The sequence below is a fragment of the Aulonocara stuartgranti genome (genome assembly GCF_965226115.1).
Source record: "Aulonocara stuartgranti genome assembly, chromosome: 15".
Taxonomy (NCBI): domain Eukaryota; kingdom Metazoa; phylum Chordata; class Actinopteri; order Cichliformes; family Cichlidae; genus Aulonocara; species Aulonocara stuartgranti.
Genome location: NC_138951.1, coordinates 13,146,508 through 13,169,334, shown reverse-complemented (window position 1 = coordinate 13,169,334; position 22,827 = coordinate 13,146,508). Strand labels below are relative to the sequence as shown.

The 22,827-nt window shown below is 41.1% G+C and overlaps 2 protein-coding genes and 1 long non-coding RNA gene across 3 annotated transcripts; all 3 read left to right on the top strand.

Moving 5' to 3' along the window:
* The first annotated feature begins 253 nt into the window (after positions 1–253).
* LOC309689402 lies at positions 254–8,547 on the top strand. Its single transcript, XR_014271353.1, has 6 exons — positions 254–538; positions 1,357–3,868; positions 7,691–7,746; positions 8,071–8,170; positions 8,280–8,363; positions 8,480–8,547. It is a non-coding gene; the product is annotated as an uncharacterized lncRNA (long non-coding RNA).
* A 102-nt stretch (positions 8,548–8,649) lies between these two features.
* LOC309689728 (uncharacterized protein) lies at positions 8,650–13,780 on the top strand (the record flags this gene model as incomplete). Its single annotated transcript, XM_082506351.1, has 16 exons — positions 8,650–8,768; positions 8,873–9,001; positions 9,106–9,234; positions 9,339–9,467; positions 9,572–9,721; positions 9,866–10,006; positions 10,130–10,195; positions 10,293–10,424; positions 10,517–10,640; positions 10,724–10,875; positions 10,981–11,080; positions 11,193–11,269; positions 11,444–11,552; positions 11,649–11,706; positions 11,868–12,025; positions 12,105–13,780. 16 exons carry the CDS (start codon positions 8,650–8,652, stop codon positions 12,120–12,122), a joined length of 1,791 nt encoding a protein of 596 aa, XP_082362477.1. The 3' UTR covers positions 12,123–13,780.
* LOC309689727 (uncharacterized protein) lies at positions 13,564–22,796 on the top strand (the record flags this gene model as incomplete). Its single annotated transcript, XM_082506350.1, has 19 exons — positions 13,564–14,085; positions 18,269–18,352; positions 18,469–18,524; positions 18,629–18,757; positions 18,862–18,990; positions 19,095–19,223; positions 19,328–19,456; positions 19,561–19,710; positions 19,855–19,995; positions 20,119–20,184; positions 20,282–20,413; positions 20,506–20,629; positions 20,713–20,864; positions 20,970–21,069; positions 21,180–21,256; positions 21,430–21,538; positions 21,635–21,692; positions 21,854–22,011; positions 22,091–22,796. 19 exons carry the CDS (start codon positions 13,564–13,566, stop codon positions 22,106–22,108), a joined length of 2,463 nt encoding a protein of 820 aa, XP_082362476.1. The 3' UTR covers positions 22,109–22,796.
* Between the last annotated feature and the right edge of the window lie 31 nt (positions 22,797–22,827).

Sequence of the window (22,827 nt, the reverse complement as noted above, 5' to 3'; positions counted from 1 at the left end):
TGTTTTTTATGGAGGACCACAAGAGCCAAAAATAATGAATTGTAGAATAAATTGTAAATTCATTTTTGAATTCCAATTTAATAAACTGATTTTTAAAATGCTTTTTAAAAACTTCATTTCAAAAAACATTTTTGAATTCCAATGTAATAAACTTCATTTCAAACCCCTTTTTCCAATTGCACTTTAATAAACTGCATTTCAAAATCCATTTCCCTTTCCTGTTCGCTCAGGATTAATTTTTGGATTAGCTGTTGGATCAACAACTTCATTTTAAAAATACTGTGGCTATTCAAATTAGCCACACCGTGGGATGTAAGGAGCTCTCTGATTGGTTGGACAGACACAGGCTGTCTGCCTGGATTTTTCTAGCTCATAGCTTCGCCATGCTAAGCGTGTGTACTTGTACAAAGGCCGTTCAGCCTCGGGATTTACACTCGGCTCAACACGGATATGTGAAGAATGAAGGGACCCTGCAGCAAAATGAAGAGCGCAACCTCTGACTGAGTGCCTGTTTATGCAGTCTGACCACCTGTTGAAGGTAACGTGCTAACATGGCTAACGCTAGCATCACCGCACTTAGCCCCATTATTTTAAGGTCATCTTAGCTTATGAAATTTTTACGTGGCAGCTGTACGAGCTAGCTACGTGATTTTGTAAGCTGCTGTGCTCTTCACAAATAAAGCTGGAAGCAGCTCAGACTATTAGAACCAGCACTGAGGCCTGTTACGTTTATACAGTGTTAGAGCAATGGCTGCAGCCTACAGCCTTTAAACTAGCGATTAAAATGCTGACAGTAAACTCGTCAGTCCAGATGTTACCACATTACTTTATGATACTTAGAGTTAAAACAACTGAGACAGGCGGATTAAAATAACAGCTGTCAGTTCTGTCATTCCTTATATCAAGACTGGAGATCACACTACTGATTTCAGTTCATTTAATATGTGAGTGCACAGATTCATTCTAAACTGGACATAAATGATGATCAAAGGTTGTATATATGATAAATTCATCAAATCCCAGCCTCTAACACAGTGCGCTGAATCTTAGCTTTGAATGTCCAGTATATTCTAATCAGTGCAATTTAAGCATTCACTTAACCTACAGTATCTAAACCTGTGTAGCAAATGTGTGGTAAAGACACAGATAATGAAATTTAATTATTAATACAATATACATCATGAAAAACGAAAGCCGAAATTGATTCAGTTTAGTACTTTTTTCTGTATGCTCTGTGATTTTAAAGGCCTTAAATTCAGTGATATATACTGTAAATGATTTTCTCAGAGATCTTAAAGTAGTTAAATCACTGCTGATAGTCTGGTTGTTTATATTTCCTCTTGTTTTTGTCTGTAGGGCTGTTCGATGATGATTTGGACTCCTCTGGGAGATGAGGACACACCCACATCTGTTCCATACTGCAGCCATTGATGGTGTGACAGATGCACACACTGGAAAACCAGCGCCTGGACTTCATGCAGGAGAGACGGCCTCAGAGATGGACCAATCAGAGAGCTCCTTACATCCCACAGTGTGGCAAATTTGAATAGCTGCAGTATTTTTAAAATGAAGTTGTTAATCCAACAGCTAATCCAAAGGTTAATCCCTGAGCGAACAGGAATCAAAAATGGATTTTGAAATGCAATTTATTAAATTGGAATTCAAAAATGAATTTACAAATGGAGAATTTATTCTACAATTCAATATTTAAGCACAGAATTCTTTATTTCGATGCGCGTGGCTCTTGTGGTCCTCCATAGTTTTTAGCTTAGCTTCATCAGCTCCAAAAAGATATTATGTCATGGTAGGGCTGCTCAATTAATCGAATTTTAATCACGATTACGATCTGGGCTTTCAACGATCATTAAAAATGACTGAGCCGATTATTAGCCCCTCCCTCATTTATCCGCGACACCTTAAAGGCCGTCCGTGAAAATATTGTCGGGCATAAACCGGTCCGTGGCGCAAAAAAGGTTGGAGACCGCTGATTAAGAGGACCCGAGGGAAGCTCGGAAAGCTAAGCAGAAGTTATTTGGAGAGGAGAGTGACTGCTGTTGGTTGAAAAGAGAGGTTAAAAAAAAAAAACTTCAGTGGTGTTGCACACTATTTTATATTATTTTTTAAAGTCATTGTTAACCCTTTAAAGCCGGTCAGAGCAGCACGCTCCGTTTTGCGTAACTATTTTTAAATCCCTGTAGAACCTGAACCGTGTAAGCTAGCGCAATAATTTGTTTTACATATGAAACCAGAGGAGTTGTACTTACATCTGATGCCATCAGCTTGTCCTCGGTCACGGTTTCCTTCCACATAAAGCTTTGCAAAAACTGCATAAAAAGCGCTTGCAGGAACAAAAACACAATATTCCAGAAACAGGCTTTGCCGATCCGATCAGCTGTTCGTAACACTTCCCACAGTGAAACAGACGTCAGCGCGAACGATCACATGTCCGCCATTCCCTGGCCGAAACCGGAAGTGACATCATTTTCGCGGAAAATGTAGTTTTTTACTTGTAGGCCTTAAAAGCCTATACTGGTCATGTTTGACTCTTCGGAATAGTTCCTGGGATGCTTAGAACTCGAATTGCGCTGCTGGAAATAGTTTATTTTGATGCACCTGCTGTTTTCTTTGCAAATTTGCATCATAGGATTGTTTTTTCGTTTTTCCTGCAGTGTATATAAAAATTGCTGTATCTCCAAAATAAAACTTTGAAGACACTCAAAATAAATTTCCTGTTGTTGTAAACTATTTTTTGCAACTTTTTTGTATTTAAAGTTTTGAGGGATAAGCCTCTTAAATTTCTCCAAGTAGAAATATATGTAAAAAACAAACAAAAACGATTTTCAATTTTTTTTTGTAGTTTATTGCACTTTTTTGCAATTAATGTAGTTACTATGGACTTAATGCGTACATATTATTAAAATATGGGCTATAACAGTTGTATAGCAACTTGAAATGCTCCCACAAATGGCACTACAACATGTAAAAAAATAATATAAGCTCTGGCGGACTTGGTTCTATAGTAGGTCTTAAAGGGTTAAATAAATATCGTCAAATAATCGAGATCTCAATTTCAGTGAAAATAATCGTGATTATCATTTTTGCCATAATCGAGCAGCCCTATGTCATGGTTTGCTAAGAGGACTCGTGTACAGGACACACTGAAAGCAGGTTAACAATGTTTAACTAACAAAGTCAATATCAATTGAAAACAGCTGAAATAAACCAAAAAACTTTCTTTGAAGCAAAACTCAGAGAACTGTTAGTCAAAAGCAGGTAAGTAGCTGAGGTTTCTTTGATAATTTCACTGTAAGCTATATAAAGTTTCTATGAACTTGGCTTTAATATCATCGATTTCCTCGGATACAGTACTGTACAAATGCTTTGAGCCAACCTGACTTTCTTTGTATTTTTTCTCCAATAGGCACACCTCATTGTAGGCTTTTTTGAGGTCCTTGTACTTGGCTTCTTTCATCAAAATTAGTTTTTGTTTACTAAGCCCTGTAACACCAGCATGAATTATTCAAACATAAAAAAGGCACTCAATTCCATACTTACCCTTATTCACAACAACTTGGCATAGAACTGACTGAAATTGTGTCTCTAGGGACTTTGTCTGTCTGTCTGTCTTTGCCCATCAGAGACCCATCATTTGTCATTTCTTTTCTTGTCATTTCTGCAGGGAAGGGGTGGTGCAGCAGGTTTGAGGGGCAATGCCAGTAAGGCTGGGACACGAGCTGCAGCCTCATCCAACCTCTTTTTTTTTTTTTTTCCAGGTGCCCAGCCACCCTTCAGTTTCATCATATCATCCCAAACAATAGCTGTAAAGTTGGATGTAGGATGAAGACAGCAGAGAGAGCAAAAGAAACAGGTAAGAGCGGACAGGTAGTCCGAGTTAGAGCAGGGCGATATGACCAAAAATATTTATCACAATATACATTTGAAGATTTGCGATAATGAGCTTCTATCCCCAAGCCATCCGTGCCCTAAACACACACACCCGCCCTCTCACATCATCTATAATTGACTGAGACAGGACTCTCTTCCAGACACTCTAAACCAAGGCACAATGTACATTTCAATTCCTTTAATTTTAAATATGTTTATATTGTCTATCCTGTAAAATAGTCAGATGTCTATTCATATTAATGTACAGAATTCACCTGCTTGCTGCTACTACTGCACATTCACCCAGTGTATTTACTATATATATATATATATATATATATATAATGTTCTTCCTCTACACCCCCCCCCCCCCCCCCCCCCAATTTTTGCACATGTCGAGGAGCGTGTCAGGCTACATTTCACTGTGTGTTATACTTGTATAACTATGCATGTGACAAATAAAGAACCTTGAACCCTTGAACGATATAACTGATGATATAATTGACGCGAGACAAAATACTTTACAACTCCACGACTTTATTAGTGCAAAAGAAACCCAATCAATGTATGTTCACTTAAACAAGCAGCTGTTTTTTATGTGCATTAAAGCTATATAAAAATGTAACAGTGCAAATAAAATCGTTTCGAGGTCAGTAAACACAACCAGAATTCATACATAAGGCACACGGGATTATAAGGGGCACTGTCGATTTTTAGAAAAATCAAAGGATTGATTTTAAGTGTGCCGTATTTTCCAAAAAACACGGTAATAACGACGGCCTGCTAGCATGCTCTACCAAAAATGTGCTTTGTTGTGTATCTGATGGACGAAAGCTAAACCAGTTCCACACCACTGAGGTTGCAGCATTTTTACAAACCAATTCTGGTTCATCCGTTTCATTCAGCGATCCACTTTCGCCCTTCTCATTCTCCGTCGCCAGCACGCTTTTTCCACCATGTGCGTATGAAAACAAAGGTACCGCGCATGCGCGTTTTACCCATATTCTATCGCGATTAGGGATGGGTATCGTTTAGGTTTTATCTGATACCGGTGCCAAATCGGTACTTTTGAAACGGTGCCGGTGCTCAAACGGTGCTCAAACCGGTGCTTAAAGAATGGAGAACACAAAATTGGTCCAAAAACCTCTCATATTCAGCTGGTTTTTTGTAAAAAGATAACAATGTTAGCCTTTTCTGCAGCTATGGGGCATATATGGTATCACTCTTAGCTGGAAGCAGTGCTTAAACAATGGAAAAAATACAAACCTTGTCCAAAAACCTCTCATGTTTAGCTGTTTCCCACTTTTTCTTTGGTCATTTTAGCCTTTTTGGCCAGGGTGAAGGGAGTATCTGCCATCAACCAAGAAGACAGCCGCATGTAGCTATGATGATGTTTGCTAGTTCACCTTACATGCATTAATGTAATAACGTGGTTAGCCTACTCAACGTAAATTACACACAAACAACATTAAGCTACTCACGCAGAGAAGAACGGCTGCTGCTGCCATCAAATACGGCGCATTTCTCGGCTTTTAAAAAAAAAACGCTACGCGTCGCCAGGTGTTTCATCGGATTCGAGGTGTTACTTCCTTTGACAGTATCACAGTATCAGCTTAAAGCACTTGTTGCAGGCTGCTGAGTTTGCATATTTTGCTATGAAGTGCAGCCAGACTTTTGACCGCTTCGCCTTGGACATTTTTAATCTGTAGCTCTGCATAAAAGAACGTACGTACCTGGCCCCGCCTACTATCCTCGGAAACGTAAAATGATTGGCTAGAAGTGTATCACAGCTCAGGAAAAAAAAGCACCGAAATAAAGCACCGAAATGTGCGCTGCTTTTCGGTCTGGTTACTACCGTTTATGTCAGAACACCGGTACCCATCCCTAATCGCGATATTTCATTTTCTTGTTGTTGCCCAACATCATACCAGTATTACTGTGAACGGTATGATATGCCCTAGCCCTAGCCAGAGTTAACAAAAACTTTTAAAGCCAGTGTAGCTTCTGTTTTGAACACATTTATTGATGATGATTTTACATAAATAAGCAGTGTATTATACTGTAATCAGATGTGGATTCTCACTAACCGCTTTACTAGTAATTGTCACAAATACTGTTTATTTGCCGTATTTACAGATAGTGAAATAAAATGGAAAATAATTCTTTCATAATTGTATACTCAGCTTGGTCAAGATAATAACTCCAGAACAAGAGGCATAGGATTTTGAATTAATACCAATGGTGCATCTACTGATATTCAGTTTGAATATCAGTGACCTTGACCTCAAGGTCAAAGGTCAAGTTTTCTGAAAATCTTGTGAATGTTACAACTTGGTGACAGGAAGGAAGTCACCTAGTTTGCTCAAATTTGTACCATAGGTGTTCAGAAGGGTTAAAGAAATCTGAGCTGGCAGCAATCACTTCAGAGTGTCGGGTCAGGACACTTGCAAATGTTCAGATGTGAGAGGAACAAACAGGCAGAGTCCAGGAATAAAGTTGTCATTCTTTGTATTTTCAATTGAGAATGTGCCCGCAGCTGGGCGAGATAGAGTGTGTGTGTGTGTATGTGTGGTTTCTGCAGACAAAGCATAATAATACAATCAATTAGGAATCAGATTACATAATAAACATAAAGATACAACTGAGGTGTACTCAAGTACAGTATATAGCTAAATAAGCTGACATTATACTTCAGCCTGGTTACATAAACTTAAAGTCAGACATTATGCATTAACACACCGCATACAACTATGCACTGAAGGCAACTGTACATTGGTTTATCATCTGTTACACGGAGCACAGAATCAACAACACGATAACAACGAATCTCTCTCCTAGAAGCTAATTAGTAAACAAATCTGTTATGCTAGCGAACTACCACTTGTACATAATGTCACATAAACAGAAGCAGAAACTGCTGGTAAGTCATCAAATACACTCATGGCTGAACATGTTGTAAAGTATTTTGTCTAGTGTCAGTTATATCGTCAGTTATATCGTTATCGCAAATTTTCAAATGTATATCGTGATAAATATTTTTGGTCATATCGCCCTGCTCCCCACACACACACACACACACACACACACACACACACACACACCAAGTTACTTTTGCACAATACTCAGCATTTTGCACATATCCATTGCACTGTCTTGTCTTGTTTATTTTTGCAATTTTTTGCACATTGCACTGTACATTTCAAGCATGTACAGTGGGGTTGCTTGGAGACGAGTACCACACAGTTCCAATGAGCATACATTCCAAAATATGCAAACTAGCCCCATACATTATGATGACATATGTTCAGGGTATGAACATTCTATGCTGAAAGCTTATAAATATACAACTATTGAACTTGTTTTCAGTTGAACTTTTGCATAGCACAGAAGATTTTCACTGCGATCAAATTAGGTTCAAAGATGTTCAAACGCTTTTTTCTCAGAAAGGTAAGTTTGACGAGACTTGTAGCACATTTCTCTGTATATTTTCTTACAGTAAATAAGCATTTTGAAGCTTTTAATGGAGCTTCATAGATGATTTTTGTAAAAACTGAATTTTGAACCAAATGAAGTATTTTGTATTTCATACCATAAACTTTAAAACTCAAATTGAGGCATGAATAAATTGTTTTTAATTTATTTAAACATATTCATATCGGTCCACTTCATGAGTCGATAGCTCACTAAATTGATAAATAATCTAAAATAATACCAAATTTTCTAACTGGACACTTTTCATGTAGAGCCTCCCTTGGAATGTTTGTTTTATGCCATTACTGATGTTGGTTTTCTTCTTTCTAAACAGAGATCAAAAAACCAAAACGTGGCAGAGAAGGAAATTCCTTCTACGTCTCAACAGAGGTAAAGAAATGTGACTCTTTAATCCAATGTTGCCGGAGATATTTATAGCAGTGGTTTAGTGTGAGCTGTTTTATTTCCCTTTTATTGTTGTTTTTCTTCCGCCTTGTGTGTTTATATCGTTTTTACTACTTCTAGTTTTGTCTATTATTTATATCGATTCAGAGATTAGTTGAAAATATAGAGTGTAAATGTACAAAATACATGATTTTGTTCATTTTGGTATTTCATAACAGTTATTATTTTTTATTTGCAATATCCAGGATGCGCTCCTTGTTAAAAATTTCCACTTTGAAAAATAACATTTACACTTTTGTCCTCGATCAGCGTCCCGGATGCTTCTGTTGCTGCCACAACACCTAACCATGAAAATGGTATAAAGAAGAAGAAGAAAATAAAATGGAGACACTTCTTCTGCTGTTTCTCGGTTTGCTTTTACAGAAGACATATGAAATGCATATTTTCCTTAAAATGTATTTGTTAATTTTAAGTGACTTTTCTTTTTTAATAACATTATGTTTGTTCGTTCTCTACAGGAAACTGACAGCGATACAGAGGCAGAGACCCCCACTGTAAAGCCACAGAAAAAGTCCCGCTGGTCTATTTTCAAATTCTGGAAGGTATGTTTTATGGAAAGAGTCACTATCATCAAGCATTTATTCATCACAATGAAATGGGAGCAATTAAGAGCAATGAAGCACACAGCTATGTCCTGTCTTTTGGTTTCTTTCTACAGAGAAGAAACCAGGTTGCTCCAGAAACAACAGGGGAACCTGATAAAAAGAGTGACAAGTAAGGGAAACTTTAATCTTCTCACTTTAAAGAAAAAATCTTTTGGGATCCTTCTGGTTGCAGATTTGATACTTAATCTTCTATATATTTGTATATTTTTGCAGATTAAAGAACATGCAGCAGGACTGTACACCTGCCGAGGCAGCACCACCAAAAGAAGACTGCCTAGAAACAAAAGGTCGAGAACTGGTTGCTTCAGAAACAACAGGGGAACCTGATAAAAAGAGTGACAAGTAAGGGAAACTTTAATCTTCTCACTTTAAAGAAAAATTCTTTTGGGATCCTTCTGGTTGCAGATTTGATACTTAATCTTCTATATATTTGTATATTTTTGCAGATTAAAGAACATGCAGCAGGACTGTACACCTGCCGAGGCAGCACCACCAAAAGAAGACTGCCTAGAAACAAAAGGTCGAGAACTGGTTGCTCCAGAAACAACAGGGGAACCTGATAAAAAGAGTGACAAGTAAGGGAAACTTTAATCTTCTCACTTTAAAGAAAAATTCTTTTGGGATCCTTCTGGTTGCAGATTTGATACTTAATCTTCTATATATTTGTATATTTTTGCAGATTAAAGAACATGCAGCAGGACTGTACACCTGCCGAGGCAGCACCACCAAAAGAAGACTGCCTAGAAACAAAAGGTCGAGAACTGGTTGCTCCAGAAACAACAGGGGAACCTGATAAAAAGAGTGACAAGTAAGGGAAACTTTAATCTTCTCACTTTAAAGAAAAATTCTTTTGGGATCCTTCTGGTTGCAGATTTGATACTTAATCTTCTATATATTTGTATATTTTTGCAGATTAAAGAACCTGCAGCAGGACTGTACACTTGCTGAGGCAGCACCACCAAAAGAAGACTGCCTAGAAACAAAAGGTCGAGAACTGGTTGCTCCAGAAACAACAGGGGAACCTGATAAAAAGAGTGACAAGTAAGGGAAACTTTAATCTTCTCACTTTAAAGAAAAATTCTTTTGGGATCCTTCTGGTTGCAGATTTGATACTTAATCTTCTATATATTTGTATATTTTTGCAGATTAAAGAACCTGCAGCAGGACTGTACACTTGCTGAGGCAGCACCACCAAAAGAAGACTGCCTAGAAACAAAAGGCCAAGAACTGGACATCAAGCCTCCACTGAACAGTTCAGAGGACCTAGTACAGGTCATAACTACAGACAATCCCAGGTAAGTGCTTTTAATATTTTGGCCGATTGCTGATCACAATAAGAATTAGATGTTTGAATGCTTTTCTCCAGAGAGACAATGTTTGTTTGTTGTCCTGTTGTGCTTGCTATGCATCCCTGACTCCTTTCTTCTTTCTGCATGCAGCAGCACCCATAAGGAATGTGGTGAAAGTTCCAACCAGGTTAGAAACACCACTGAACATAGTGAGCCATCAGACCTGAGTTGGGACACTTTGCTTATGGAGTTTCTGGCACAAGAGGATGGATTGGAGCAGGTGTTTGACATGTAAGAGAAAAACGTCCTCCAAAATGTTTAAACTTCAAAGCTCATGCATACATGCACATACACTGCTTAGCTTCTTGACATCTTTCCTAATTGTGTGTTTGTGTTTTTACCTTTTTGCAATAGTTTAGGGAAAAATTTGAAGGATAGAAAAAAAAAGAAAAATAAAGTTCAGACTGTGGACCGCTTCGGGTGAGTACACGTGGTGCACGAGGACCAAAGCTCTCTTTGTCAAAGTGGAAATGAGTTATTTTACACTGATAGTGTAAACTTTGTGTATGTGTGGCAGGTTTCCAAACATTGTAAACAGCTGCTACATGAACTCCTGCCTGCAGAGCCTCTTCAACAATGAGGAGTTCATTAGAGATGTCAGCCGTCAGGAGACTTTGTGGAGAGCAGTCCCAGAAGCTCGGCTCTTAAGGTGCGCTACGTCAACCTTCTACTTTCTTCAGAAACCTGAAGAACAAAGATATCTAACACCAGAAATGTCTGTTTACCCTTTCCTTTTTACAGAAGGCTCATGAACATCAGGAACTGTCATCAATCAAGAGATTATGACCTTAAAAAACGCCGCCTAATGTCTTTTAAGAAGGCATTCAGCCAACAGGTTCCTGAATACGAAGGCAGTGCACAGAAAGTGCGTCAGCTATTTGGACATTTTGTTTTTTGCTTTACCTTCTAATGTTTATGTTCTAAATCTCCTCTGTGTTTTTCTTTCAGGACGCTCATGAATTCCTAACCTTTTTCCTCAATGAGGTGAAAAGCCTCTCACCTCACCTGAAGAGGGAAGCAGCTCTCCTGGGCCGAAGTTATACCTGCCCAGTAGAAGACCATCATGTTTTCAAAATGGAAAACATGAGGACATGCAAGAGGTAAGCCAGTCTTTCAGAAACACAGGGCTGATTGCAACATTTTCATATACCTCTTTTCCACCTACTTGATCGTTACTTTAACTACGTTACTCCTTAAATGTGTAGCTGCGGTCACCAGTCATCACAACAGGAGGAATTTACAAGCTTGTCCCTTGACCTGGTTCCAGAGGGGTCTGTTGAGGACATGTTAGGGACATACTTGAAGGTAAGATCACAAATTCCAGTAGAGATGTAGTATCACTGATCTTGTGTGTGTGCATAGGTTGTGATTTTTTTTTTTCTACCATAAAGCCTGTTTTCTCTTTGCCGTTGTTTAGGAACAAAAAATCGAATTTACCTGTGACTGTGGAGGGACGACCTCGGAAGTGAAGCAGTCTTTTGATACACTGCCAAGGTGAGTAAGGTCACATCAGAATTGATCGACTGACCTGATTTCCAAACTGTGGCGCACTAAACATCAGAGTTTTTAAGACAACACTTGAGCAGTCATTTTCTCCCATCTTCGGTTTGTGTTTGACACTCATTCTTCTTATTTTGTACCTTGGGTTTTTTTTTTCTTTTCTGCCAGAGTTCTCATCTTTCACCTGAAGAGGTTTGGCTTTACAAAAACCCACAAGCTTCAGAAGGTGAATGACCCCGTCAGGCTGCAGAGGGACTTGGTGGTGTCATCCAAACAGGTAAAAACAGACTGCAGAACATCTCAGAGAATCAGCTTAATTATCGCACTGATGTGAGACTTTATGAAACTGATCTTTGGATTTGTTCCTTCTCAGGGTGATGGCCGTTATGAACTCATAAGCATCATTAGTCACTATGGAGGCACAGAATCAGGTAAAACAACTGACTTGTTACAAACAGAAAATGCTACTTTTGAGTGAAGGACTCACACACAAAAGCTTTTGATGTTTTAAGAAGCACTAAGTCCAAACCACTGTTTGCTTGAATCAGTTGACTTTTAGAAGTTGGATTCATTTGTCTTAATGTGATCTTAGGACACTACATCTGTCATTCTGTGCATCCTGAGGAGAGCCCACAGTCTACATCAGATCATTGGCTCACCTATAATGATGCACGGGTGCTCCACACAACTGGATCGGCAGTTTTTGAGGAACAGCAGCAGTCTGCCTACATCCTGTTTTACAAGAGAAACGTAAGAAGACACAGCAGCTGAGAGAATTTTGAAATGTCCTATTACCTTGTTAATCATTTTTCTCTTCATTCTAAAACAGGGTGTGGAAGCAAGTTAGAGCCATCATCGTGCTGAGAAGGAACAACCGTCGTCTCAGACCGCTGGTAAGTATTGCCCTTAGGAGGAAGGGTCCTCCCAGAGAGCCTGGTTCCTCCCAAGATTTCTTCCTCCAGGAGGGAGTTTTTTCTTGCCACCGTCGCCCCACATTCACCGGTCATTCACTAGTAGTGCACCACTACTAGAGATAGTCAGGACCAGTGTTTGGCTTGCTCTCTGGGAACAACAAATAAATTAATAATAAAATAAAATAAAGATATTATTGTCACGGGCTGAAAGCAGGGACTCAAGCGCAGAGCAGGTTGATGTCTCAAAACACAATTTATTTACACACCCGTGCAATAATATATACAGTGACGGGAAATTCAGGGTTCCAGGGGATTAGGGGAAGGCTCTCTCTCTCTCACGCTCGCTCACGTCCTCACACACGTTCGTACCGCGGGGAGGTCACAGGTCTGGGAAGATAAGCTGGAACAGGGAAAGGGAGATATCACTCACAAATCACGAAGGCATAAAGGTGTAAGACCACGGGAGCTGGAAAGGTAGACTAACGTCAGTAGCGCAATCATCCCGCGATGAGAGGATCTGTGACCCAGCCTCAAATAGAAGACGGATAATCAGCTGATCGCCAACAGCTGTGAGAGCCAAGGGCGGGAGCCAGCTGTGAGCTCCGCCCAGGCAGAGAGATAGGGGGAGAAAGAGAAAAAAAACACAAGTGTAGCCTTGTGAGGCCGGCTGGGCAGGCACGGGGACCATGACAATTATTTACTTATTTATTTATTTTTTATTAAAATTAACGTAACAACAAAAACAAAAATAACTAATAAAAACTAATTAACTAAGTATTCAACTGTGTTTTGTGAAATTTGTAATGAGTCTCAGTTAAGTTGATGTCACAGAAGTTTCTGAATCAACCATTTAGATTGTTCAACAAACAGATTTACTCAGGTAAAGATGGTAAGCTGGAGCACTGGTACCCTTCTAGTTCAGTTTAAGTTTTTAGACAAATATTCCCTCATTCAGTTGCAGTTTCTGCTTACATTATACATTATTTAGCTGCAAATGTTTAGCTGCAAGTAGCAAAGTCCAAAAGTGACAACATTTCCACTGCACTCTCTCCAGAAATGGCATATAGAACTTTTGATCAAATTAGACATTTATCCTTGAAAAATCCATGAAAATCTTTAATTGTACCTTTTATAACATTGTGGTGGGGCGTGGTCTGCGGTGCCGTGCAGGGAGGGCGGACGCACCTGCACGGCATCCTTAATCACGCCCGCCTAGTTAAAAACACGGGGACTCAGGGGTTTGGGGATTGTTGTGGTGAGATGTAAATAAAGATGGCTCCGAATGATACTCCGTGGTCCCGCCGTGCCTTATTCTCGCCACATTGGTGCCGAAACCCAGGAGGCAGCACGGCGGGTCCGTATCGGAGCCAGGGAATGGAGGAGCTGGCCCAGATGGTGGCCGAAATGGTGGCCGCCCAGCGGGAGCAGGCGGCGGCGGAGGGAGTAGTAGTGACGGAGGAGTCGCGCGATGGGCTGCTCCAGCGGGGAGCGACGGCAGTGACGGATGGACCGCGCAAGGAGCTGGAGGTCCCCGTGCCAGGGGAGCCTGCTCGAGTGGAACTGGCGAGCGAGGCGTGTGCCACGCTTGAGATCGCCGCGCTCACCAGATCGGCCTCACCACCACCAGAGGCCAGTACACGCCACACCTCTGCCCAGCCACCTGTGAGCTGGGGCTCACAACTGTGCCGGCCGCGCCGGGTGCACACGCCACGCGTCCGACTTCCGAACCAGCTTGGCCTGCACCGCTGGATTCGCGGGCGGCCACCTGAACTCGCACCTCCCCGTCGCTTGGCCGGGGCCTGGGGGCGCCAGCTGTCCGGGCTGATTCCCTCTCCCACTGGCGGTGGGGGAGTAGGTTCGGCCGGATGGCTCCCCAGCCTCAATCAGGCGATGGGGGTATGTGGTGGGGCGTGGTCTGCGGTGCCGTGCAGGGAGGGCGGACGCACCTGCACGGCATCCTTAATCACGCCCGCCTAGTTAAAAACACGGGGACTCGGGGGTTTGGGGATTGTTGTGGTGAGATGTAAATAAAGATGGCTCCGAATGATACTCCGTGGTCCCGCCGTGCCTTATTCTCGCCACAAACATTTTAACAAGTTACTGTCTCCTGCTGCATGTTTCTTGTTTTGGCTTAACTTCATCAGCTCAAAAAACACACCGTGCTGTGGTTTACTGAAAGAACTCATGTACAGGACACACTGAAAGCAGGTTTACAACGTTTAATTAACAAAGTCAAGATCAGTTAACAACAGCTGAACGAAAGATTTACTTTTTCTCGTCGATAAAATGGTCAGATGAGGTCCATGCCAATGTGCTCAAATGGTACCTCCATTAAGGGCAGTAAGGGCATAAAGGCACTTTTGGAATGGCCAGCTGGTTCACCAGCTGACACCACTGGACGCACAACATCAGCGCACATCCAAACAGATTCTTGGCCAGTAAAATCGGTCAATTTTTGGGTCCAGAGTCTTATCTTATTCCAGGTGACCAGCCATCGAGTTGTAACGAGCCACCTAAAAAAATCATTTCTCAGTGGCTCTTCTGCGACCAACAAGTAGATGTGTTCTTCCATTTTACAAGTGTCACGACACGCTCAACATGGTCTGTCGTTACAAAATGTGGAAATGTCAGGGCGCACTATTTGACTATCAGCTCTCATCATTTGATCAAAGGGCGAATTGCATAGTGCCATTATCTTCTGTGTAGCGAATTGCTGGAACCGGCAAGCTGAACGCGGCCCAAACGCCACGTGTCCCTATTGGCTGTGTGTGCAGCCCAGCATACTGCCCTATTGAGCTACCAAACCCCAACCAATCAGTTTTGAGATTTAAGGGGTATGCTAGCCGCCAGCTAACCGCAGCCGTTACTCTATGCATTTCCCCCCGATCTTTCATTTCCACCAGTACTATGGGGTATTTGTGAATATCCATGACTGAGCCGGACAGGTCGCCAGCTGGTCTTTGGCCAGGGTGATGGCAGTTTCGAGGTTCACCGGCTAGTGATAGCAGACTCACTTCACTGTCCTGGCCGGTAGCCCCCCCCCACAAATTTCTCTAGCACTACCATTTTCAGCAATCCAGCCTTTCTAAGTGTGGGGCCAGGCTGCAGCCACCTGGTTTAGGCAGAGGACTGGTCCTCCAGCCCCATTTGCCCCATGAAAGTTGCTGTGATGGTCTTCTGGAGAGACTGATGGCAGCCACTTGCAACAACCGGAGGGCACGTTCCTTCCCTGGCCACCAACACACATAATGTCACATAAACAGAAGCAGAAACTGCTGGTAAGTCATCAAATACACTCATGGCTGAACACCAACACAACTGAGTGAAGTAAAACATTAACTTACGGTCTTATGAACGCACACACTGTCCGTTGTTTGGCTGCCGTTTGTCTCTGAACTAAAGTTGCGGACATGCACCCCGATGGTGCATTCAGGGGGCATAGGAAATCCCATACACAACCCTAACCCTTTTGTACAATAGGTGCAATTACTAGTAGGCTGAAGGGTTGCGCTAGGGGCCATCTGTAGAGATGTAGGGTCAACAACCTGTCTGTGAACGTGGACAAAACAAAAGAGATGATTGTTGACTTCAGGAGAGCACAGAGAGCTCACTTCCCACTTAACATCACTGGATCCTCTTTGGAGGTCGTCAAGAGCACCAAATTCCTTGATGTCCACCTGGCGGAGAACCTTTTCTGGTCCCTTAACCCAAGCTCCATAACTAAGGAGGCCCAACAGCATCTCTACTTCTTGCGGAAGCTGAGGAAAGCCCATCTCTCACCATCCATTCTCACCACCTTCTACAGAGGGATTATCGAGAGCGTCCTGAGCAGCTGCATCACTATCTAGTATGGTAACTGCACCGTATCAGATCGCAGTACCCTACAACTAATAGTGAGAGCAGCTGAGAAGATCATTGGAGCCCCTCTCCCCTCCATCATGGACACTTTTAGCACCCGCTCCATCCGCAAAGCCACCAGCATTATGGAGGACCTCACACACTCTTCACCCTGCTGCCTTCTCGAAAGAGGTACCAGCAAGCCGTCAGACTCCTGAACACTCAGTGACTGGACTGATACACACACACACACACCTTCACACATCGCTACCAAGCACTTATCTGCAGTATCTCACACACACACACACACACACACACACACACACACACACACACACACACACATATAGGGCTGGGCTATATCATACCGTTCACGGTAATACCGGTGTAATTTTGGGCAACGATAGGAAAATGAAATATCGTGATAGAATATGGGTAAAACGCGCATGCGCAGTGCCTATGTTTACATACGCACATGGCGGCGACACAGAATGAGAAGAGCGAAAGTGGAGCATTACGGCTATATTAGGCAGGCGCCTCGCGGAGTGATACGTACTGTGCTTCAACATAATATTACTGTATTGTGTGTGTATAACCTCTTTTTAAGTTTAGTGGATATTATACATTGTTATGCTCAGGATATGTCGGCCAATTTCCACTGGAAATGCCTTTTGGTTAAACTGTCAGCAAGGAATTTGCATTGTTACATTTTTATATAACTTTAATGCACATAAAAACAGCTGCTTGTTTAAGTGAAAATACATTGATGGTTTTTTTGCACTAATAAAGTCGTGGAGTTGTAAAGTATTTTGTCTAGTGTCAGTTATATCGTCAGTTATATCGTTATCGCAAATTTTCAAATGTATATCGTGATAAATATTTTTGGTCATATCGCCCTGCTCCACACACACACACACACACACACACACACACACACACACACACACACCAAGTTACTTTTGCACAATACTCAGCATTTTGCACATATCCATTGCACTGTCTTGTCTTGTTTATTTTTGCAATTTTTTGCACATTGCACTGTACATTTCAAGCATGTACAGTGGGGTTGCTTGGAGACGAGTACCACACAGTTCCAATGAGCATACATTCCAAAATATGCAAACTAGCCCCATACATTATGATGACATATGTTCAGGGTATGAACATTCTATGCTGAAAGCTTATAAATATACAACTATTGAACTTGTTTTCAGTTGAACTTTTGCATAGCACAGAAGATTTTCACTGCGATCAAATTAGGTTCAAAGATGTTCAAACGCTTTTTTCTCAGAAAGGTAAGTTTGACGAGACTTGTAGCACATTTCTCTGTATATTTTCTTACAGTAAATAAGCATTTTGAAGCTTTTAATGGAGCTTCATAGATGATTTTTGTAAAAACTGAATTTTGAACCAAATGAAGTATTTTGTATTTCATACCATAAACTTTAAAACTCAAATTGAGGCATGAATAAATTGTTTTTAATTTATTTAAACATATTCATATCGGTCCACTTCATGAGTCGATAGCTCACTAAATTGATAAATAATCTAAAATAATACCAAATTTTCTAACTGGACACTTTTCATGTAGAGCCTCCCTTGGAATGTTTGTTTTATGCCATTACTGATGTTGGTTTTCTTCTTTCTAAACAGAGATCAAAAAACCAAAACGTGGCAGAGAAGGAAATTCCTTCTACGTCTCAACAGAGGTAAAGAAATGTGACTCTTTAATCCAATGTTGCCGGAGATATTTATAGCAGTGGTTTAGTGTGAGCTGTTTTATTTCCCTTTTATTGTTGTTTTTCTTCCGCCTTGTGTGTTTATATCGTTTTTACTACTTCTAGTTTTGTCTATTATTTATATCGATTCAGAGATTAGTTGAAAATATAGAGTGTAAATGTACAAAATACATGATTTTGTTCATTTTGGTATTTCATAACAGTTATTATTTTTTATTTGCAATATCCAGGATGCGCTCCTTGTTAAAAATTTCCACTTTGAAAAATAACATTTACACTTTTGTCCTCGATCAGCGTCCCGGATGCTTCTGTTGCTGCCACAACACCTAACCATGAAAATGGTATAAAGAAGAAGAAGAAAATAAAATGGAGACACTTCTTCTGCTGTTTCTCGGTTTGCTTTTACAGAAGACATATGAAATGCATATTTTCCTTAAAATGTATTTGTTAATTTTAAGTGACTTTTCTTTTTTAATAACATTATGTTTGTTCGTTCTCTACAGGAAACTGACAGCGATACAGAGGCAGAGACCCCCACTGTAAAGCCACAGAAAAAGTCCCGCTGGTCTATTTTCAAATTCTGGAAGGTATGTTTTATGGAAAGAGTCACTATCATCAAGCATTTATTCATCACAATGAAATGGGAGCAATTAAGAGCAATGAAGCACACAGCTATGTCCTGTCTTTTGGTTTCTTTCTACAGAGAAGAAACCAGGTTGCTCCAGAAACAACAGGGGAACCTGATAAAAAGAGTGACAAGTAAGGGAAACTTTAATCTTCTCACTTTAAAGAAAAAATCTTTTGGGATCCTTCTGGTTGCAGATTTGATACTTAATCTTCTATATATTTGTATATTTTTGCAGATTAAAGAACATGCAGCAGGACTGTACACCTGCCGAGGCAGCACCACCAAAAGAAGACTGCCTAGAAACAAAAGGTCGAGAACTGGTTGCTTCAGAAACAACAGGGGAACCTGATAAAAAGAGTGACAAGTAAGGGAAACTTTAATCTTCTCACTTTAAAGAAAAAATCTTTTGGGATCCTTCTGGTTGCAGATTTGATACTTAATCTTCTATATATTTGTATATTTTTGCAGATTAAAGAACCTGCAGCAGGACTGTACACCTGCCGAGGCAGCACCACCAAAAGAAGACTGCCTAGAAACAAAAGGTCGAGAACTGGTTGCTCCAGAAACAACAGGGGAACCTGATAAAAAGAGTGACAAGTAAGGGAAACTTTAATCTTCTCACTTTAAAGAAAAATTCTTTTGGGATCCTTCTGGTTGCAGATTTGATACTTAATCTTCTATATATTTGTATATTTTTGCAGATTAAAGAACATGCAGCAGGACTGTACACCTGCCGAGGCAGCACCACCAAAAGAAGACTGCCTAGAAACAAAAGGTCGAGAACTGGTTGCTCCAGAAACAACAGGGGAACCTGATAAAAAGAGTGACAAGTAAGGGAAACTTTAATCTTCTCACTTTAAAGAAAAAATCTTTTGGGATCCTTCTGGTTGCAGATTTGATACTTAATCTTCTATATATTTGTATATTTTTGCAGATTAAAGAACCTGCAGCAGGACTGTACACTTGCTGAGGCAGCACCACCAAAAGAAGACTGCCTAGAAACAAAAGGTCGAGAACTGGTTGCTCCAGAAACAACAGGGGAACCTGATAAAAAGAGTGACAAGTAAGGGAAACTTTAATCTTCTCACTTTAAAGAAAAATTCTTTTGGGATCCTTCTGGTTGCAGATTTGATACTTAATCTTCTATATATTTGTATATTTTTGCAGATTAAAGAACCTGCAGCAGGACTGTACACTTGCTGAGGCAGCACCACCAAAAGAAGACTGCCTAGAAACAAAAGGCCAAGAACTGGACATCAAGCCTCCACTGAACAGTTCAGAGGACCTAGTACAGGTCATAACTACAGACAATCCCAGGTAAGTGCTTTTAATATTTTGGCCGATTGCTGATCACAATAAGAATTAGATGTTTGAATGCTTTTCTCCAGAGAGACAATGTTTGTTTGTTGTCCTGTTGTGCTTGCTATGCATCCCTGACTCCTTTCTTCTTTCTGCATGCAGCAGCACCCATAAGGAATGTGGTGAAAGTTCCAACCAGGTTAGAAACACCACTGAACATAGTGAGCCATCAGACCTGAGTTGGGACACTTTGCTTATGGAGTTTCTGGCACAAGAGGATGGATTGGAGCAGGTGTTTGACATGTAAGAGAAAAACGTCCTCCAAAATGTTTAAACTTCAAAGCTCATGCATACATGCACATACACTGCTTAGCTTCTTGACATCTTTCCTAATTGTGTGTTTGTGTTTTTACCTTTTTGCAATAGTTTAGGGAAAAATTTGAAGGATAGAAAAAAAAAGAAAAATAAAGTTCAGACTGTGGACCGCTTCGGGTGAGTACACGTGGTGCACGAGGACCAAAGCTCTCTTTGTCAAAGTGGAAATGAGTTATTTTACACTGATAGTGTAAACTTTGTGTATGTGTGGCAGGTTTCCAAACATTGTAAACAGCTGCTACATGAACTCCTGCCTGCAGAGCCTCTTCAACAATGAGGAGTTCATTAGAGATGTCAGCCGTCAGGAGACTTTGTGGAGAGCAGTCCCAGAAGCTCGGCTCTTAAGGTGCGCTACGTCAACCTTCTACTTTCTTCAGAAACCTGAAGAACAAAGATATCTAACACCAGAAATGTCTGTTTACCCTTTCCTTTTTACAGAAGGCTCATGAACATCAGGAACTGTCATGAATCAAGAGATTATGACCTTAAAAAACGCCGCCTAATGTCTTTTAAGAAGGCATTCAGCCAACAGGTTCCTGAATACGAAGGCAGTGCACAGAAAGTGCGTCAGCTATTTGGACATTTTGTTTTTTGCTTTACCTTCTAATGTTTATGTTCTAAATCTCCTCTGTGTTTTTCTTTCAGGACGCTCATGAATTCCTAACCTTTTTCCTCAATGAGGTGAAAAGCCTCTCACCTCACCTGAAGAGGGAAGCAGCTCTCCTGGGCCGAAGTTATACCTGCCCAGTAGAAGACCATCATGTTTTCAAAATGGAAAACATGAGGACATGCAAGAGGTAAGCCAGTCTTTCAGAAACACAGGGCTGATTGCAACATTTTCATATACCTCTTTTCCACCTACTTGATCGTTACTTTAACTACGTTACTCCTTAAATGTGTAGCTGCGGTCACCAGTCATCACAACAGGAGGAATTTACAAGCTTGTCCCTTGACCTGGTTCCAGAGGGGTCTGTTGAGGACATGTTAGGGACATACTTGAAGGTAAGATCACAAATTCCAGTAGAGATGTAGTATCACTGATCTTGTGTGTGCGCATAGGTTGTGATTTTTTTTTCTACCATAAAGCCTGTTTTCTCTTTGCCGTTGTTTAGGAACAAAAAATCGAATTTACCTGTGACTGTGGAGGGACGACCTCGGAAGTGAAGCAGTCTTTTGATACACTGCCAAGGTGAGTAAGGTCACATCAGAATTGATCGACTGACCTGATTTCCAAACTGTGGCGCACTAAACATCAGAGTTTTTAAGACAACACTTGAGCAGTCATTTTCTCCCATCTTCGGTTTGTGTTTGACACTCATTCTTCTTATTTTGTACCTTGGGTTTTTTTTTCTTTTCTGCCAGAGTTCTCATCTTTCACCTGAAGAGGTTTGGCTTTACAAAAACCCACAAGCTTCAGAAGGTGAATGACCCCGTCAGGCTGCAGAGGGACTTGGTGGTGTCATCCAAACAGGTAAAAACAGACTGCAGAACATCTCAGAGAATCAGCTTAATTATCGCACTGATGTGAGACTTTATGAAACTGATCTTTGGATTTGTTCCTTCTCAGGGTGATGGCCGTTATGAACTCATAAGCATCATTAGTCACTATGGAGGCACAGAATCAGGTAAAACAACTGACTTGTTACAAACAGAAAATGCTACTTTTGAGTGAAGGACTCACACACAAAAGCTTTTGATGTTTTAAGAAGCACTAAGTCCAAACCACTGTTTGCTTGAATCAGTTGACTTTTAGAAGTTGGATTCATTTGTCTTAATGTGATCTTAGGACACTACATCTGTCATTCTGTGCATCCTGAGGAGAGCCCACAGTCTACATCAGATCATTGGCTCACCTATAATGATGCACGGGTGCTCCACACAACTGGATCGGCAGTTTTTGAGGAACAGCAGCAGTCTGCCTACATCCTGTTTTACAAGAGAAACGTAAGAAGACACAGCAGCTGAGAGAATTTTGAAATGTCCTATTACCTTGTTAATCATTTTTCTCTTCATTCTAAAACAGGGTGTGGAAGCAAGTTAGAGCCATCATCGTGCTGAGAAGGAACAACCGTCGTCTCAGACCGCTGGTAAGTATTGCCCTTAGGAGGAAGGGTCCTCCCAGAGAGCCTGGTTCCTCCCAAGATTTCTTCCTCCAGGAGGGAGTTTTTTCTTGCCACCGTCGCCCCACATTCACCGGTCATTCACTAGTAGTGCACCACTACTAGAGATAGTCAGGACCAGTGTTTGGCTTGCTCTCTGGGAACAACAAATAAATTAATAATAAAATAAAATAAAGATATTATTGTCACGGGCTGAAAGCAGGGACTCAAGCGCAGAGCAGGTTGATGTCTCAAAACACAATTTATTTACACACCCGTGCAATAATATATACAGTGACGGGAAATTCAGGGTTCCAGGGGATTAGGGGAAGGCTCTCTCTCTCTCACGCTCGCTCACGTCCTCACACACGTTCGTACCGCGGGGAGGTCACAGGTCCGGGAAGATAAGCTGGAACAGGGAAAGGGAGATATCACTCACAAATCACGAAGGCATAAAGGTGTAAGACCACGGGAGCTGGAAAGGTAGACTAACGTCAGTAGCGCAATCATCCCGCGATGAGAGGATCTGTGACCCAGCCTCAAATAGAAGACGGATAATCAGCTGATCGCCAACAGCTGTGAGAGCCAAGGGCGGGAGCCAGCTGTGAGCTCCGCCCAGGCAGAGAGATAGGGGGGAGAAAGAGAAAAAAAACACAAGTGT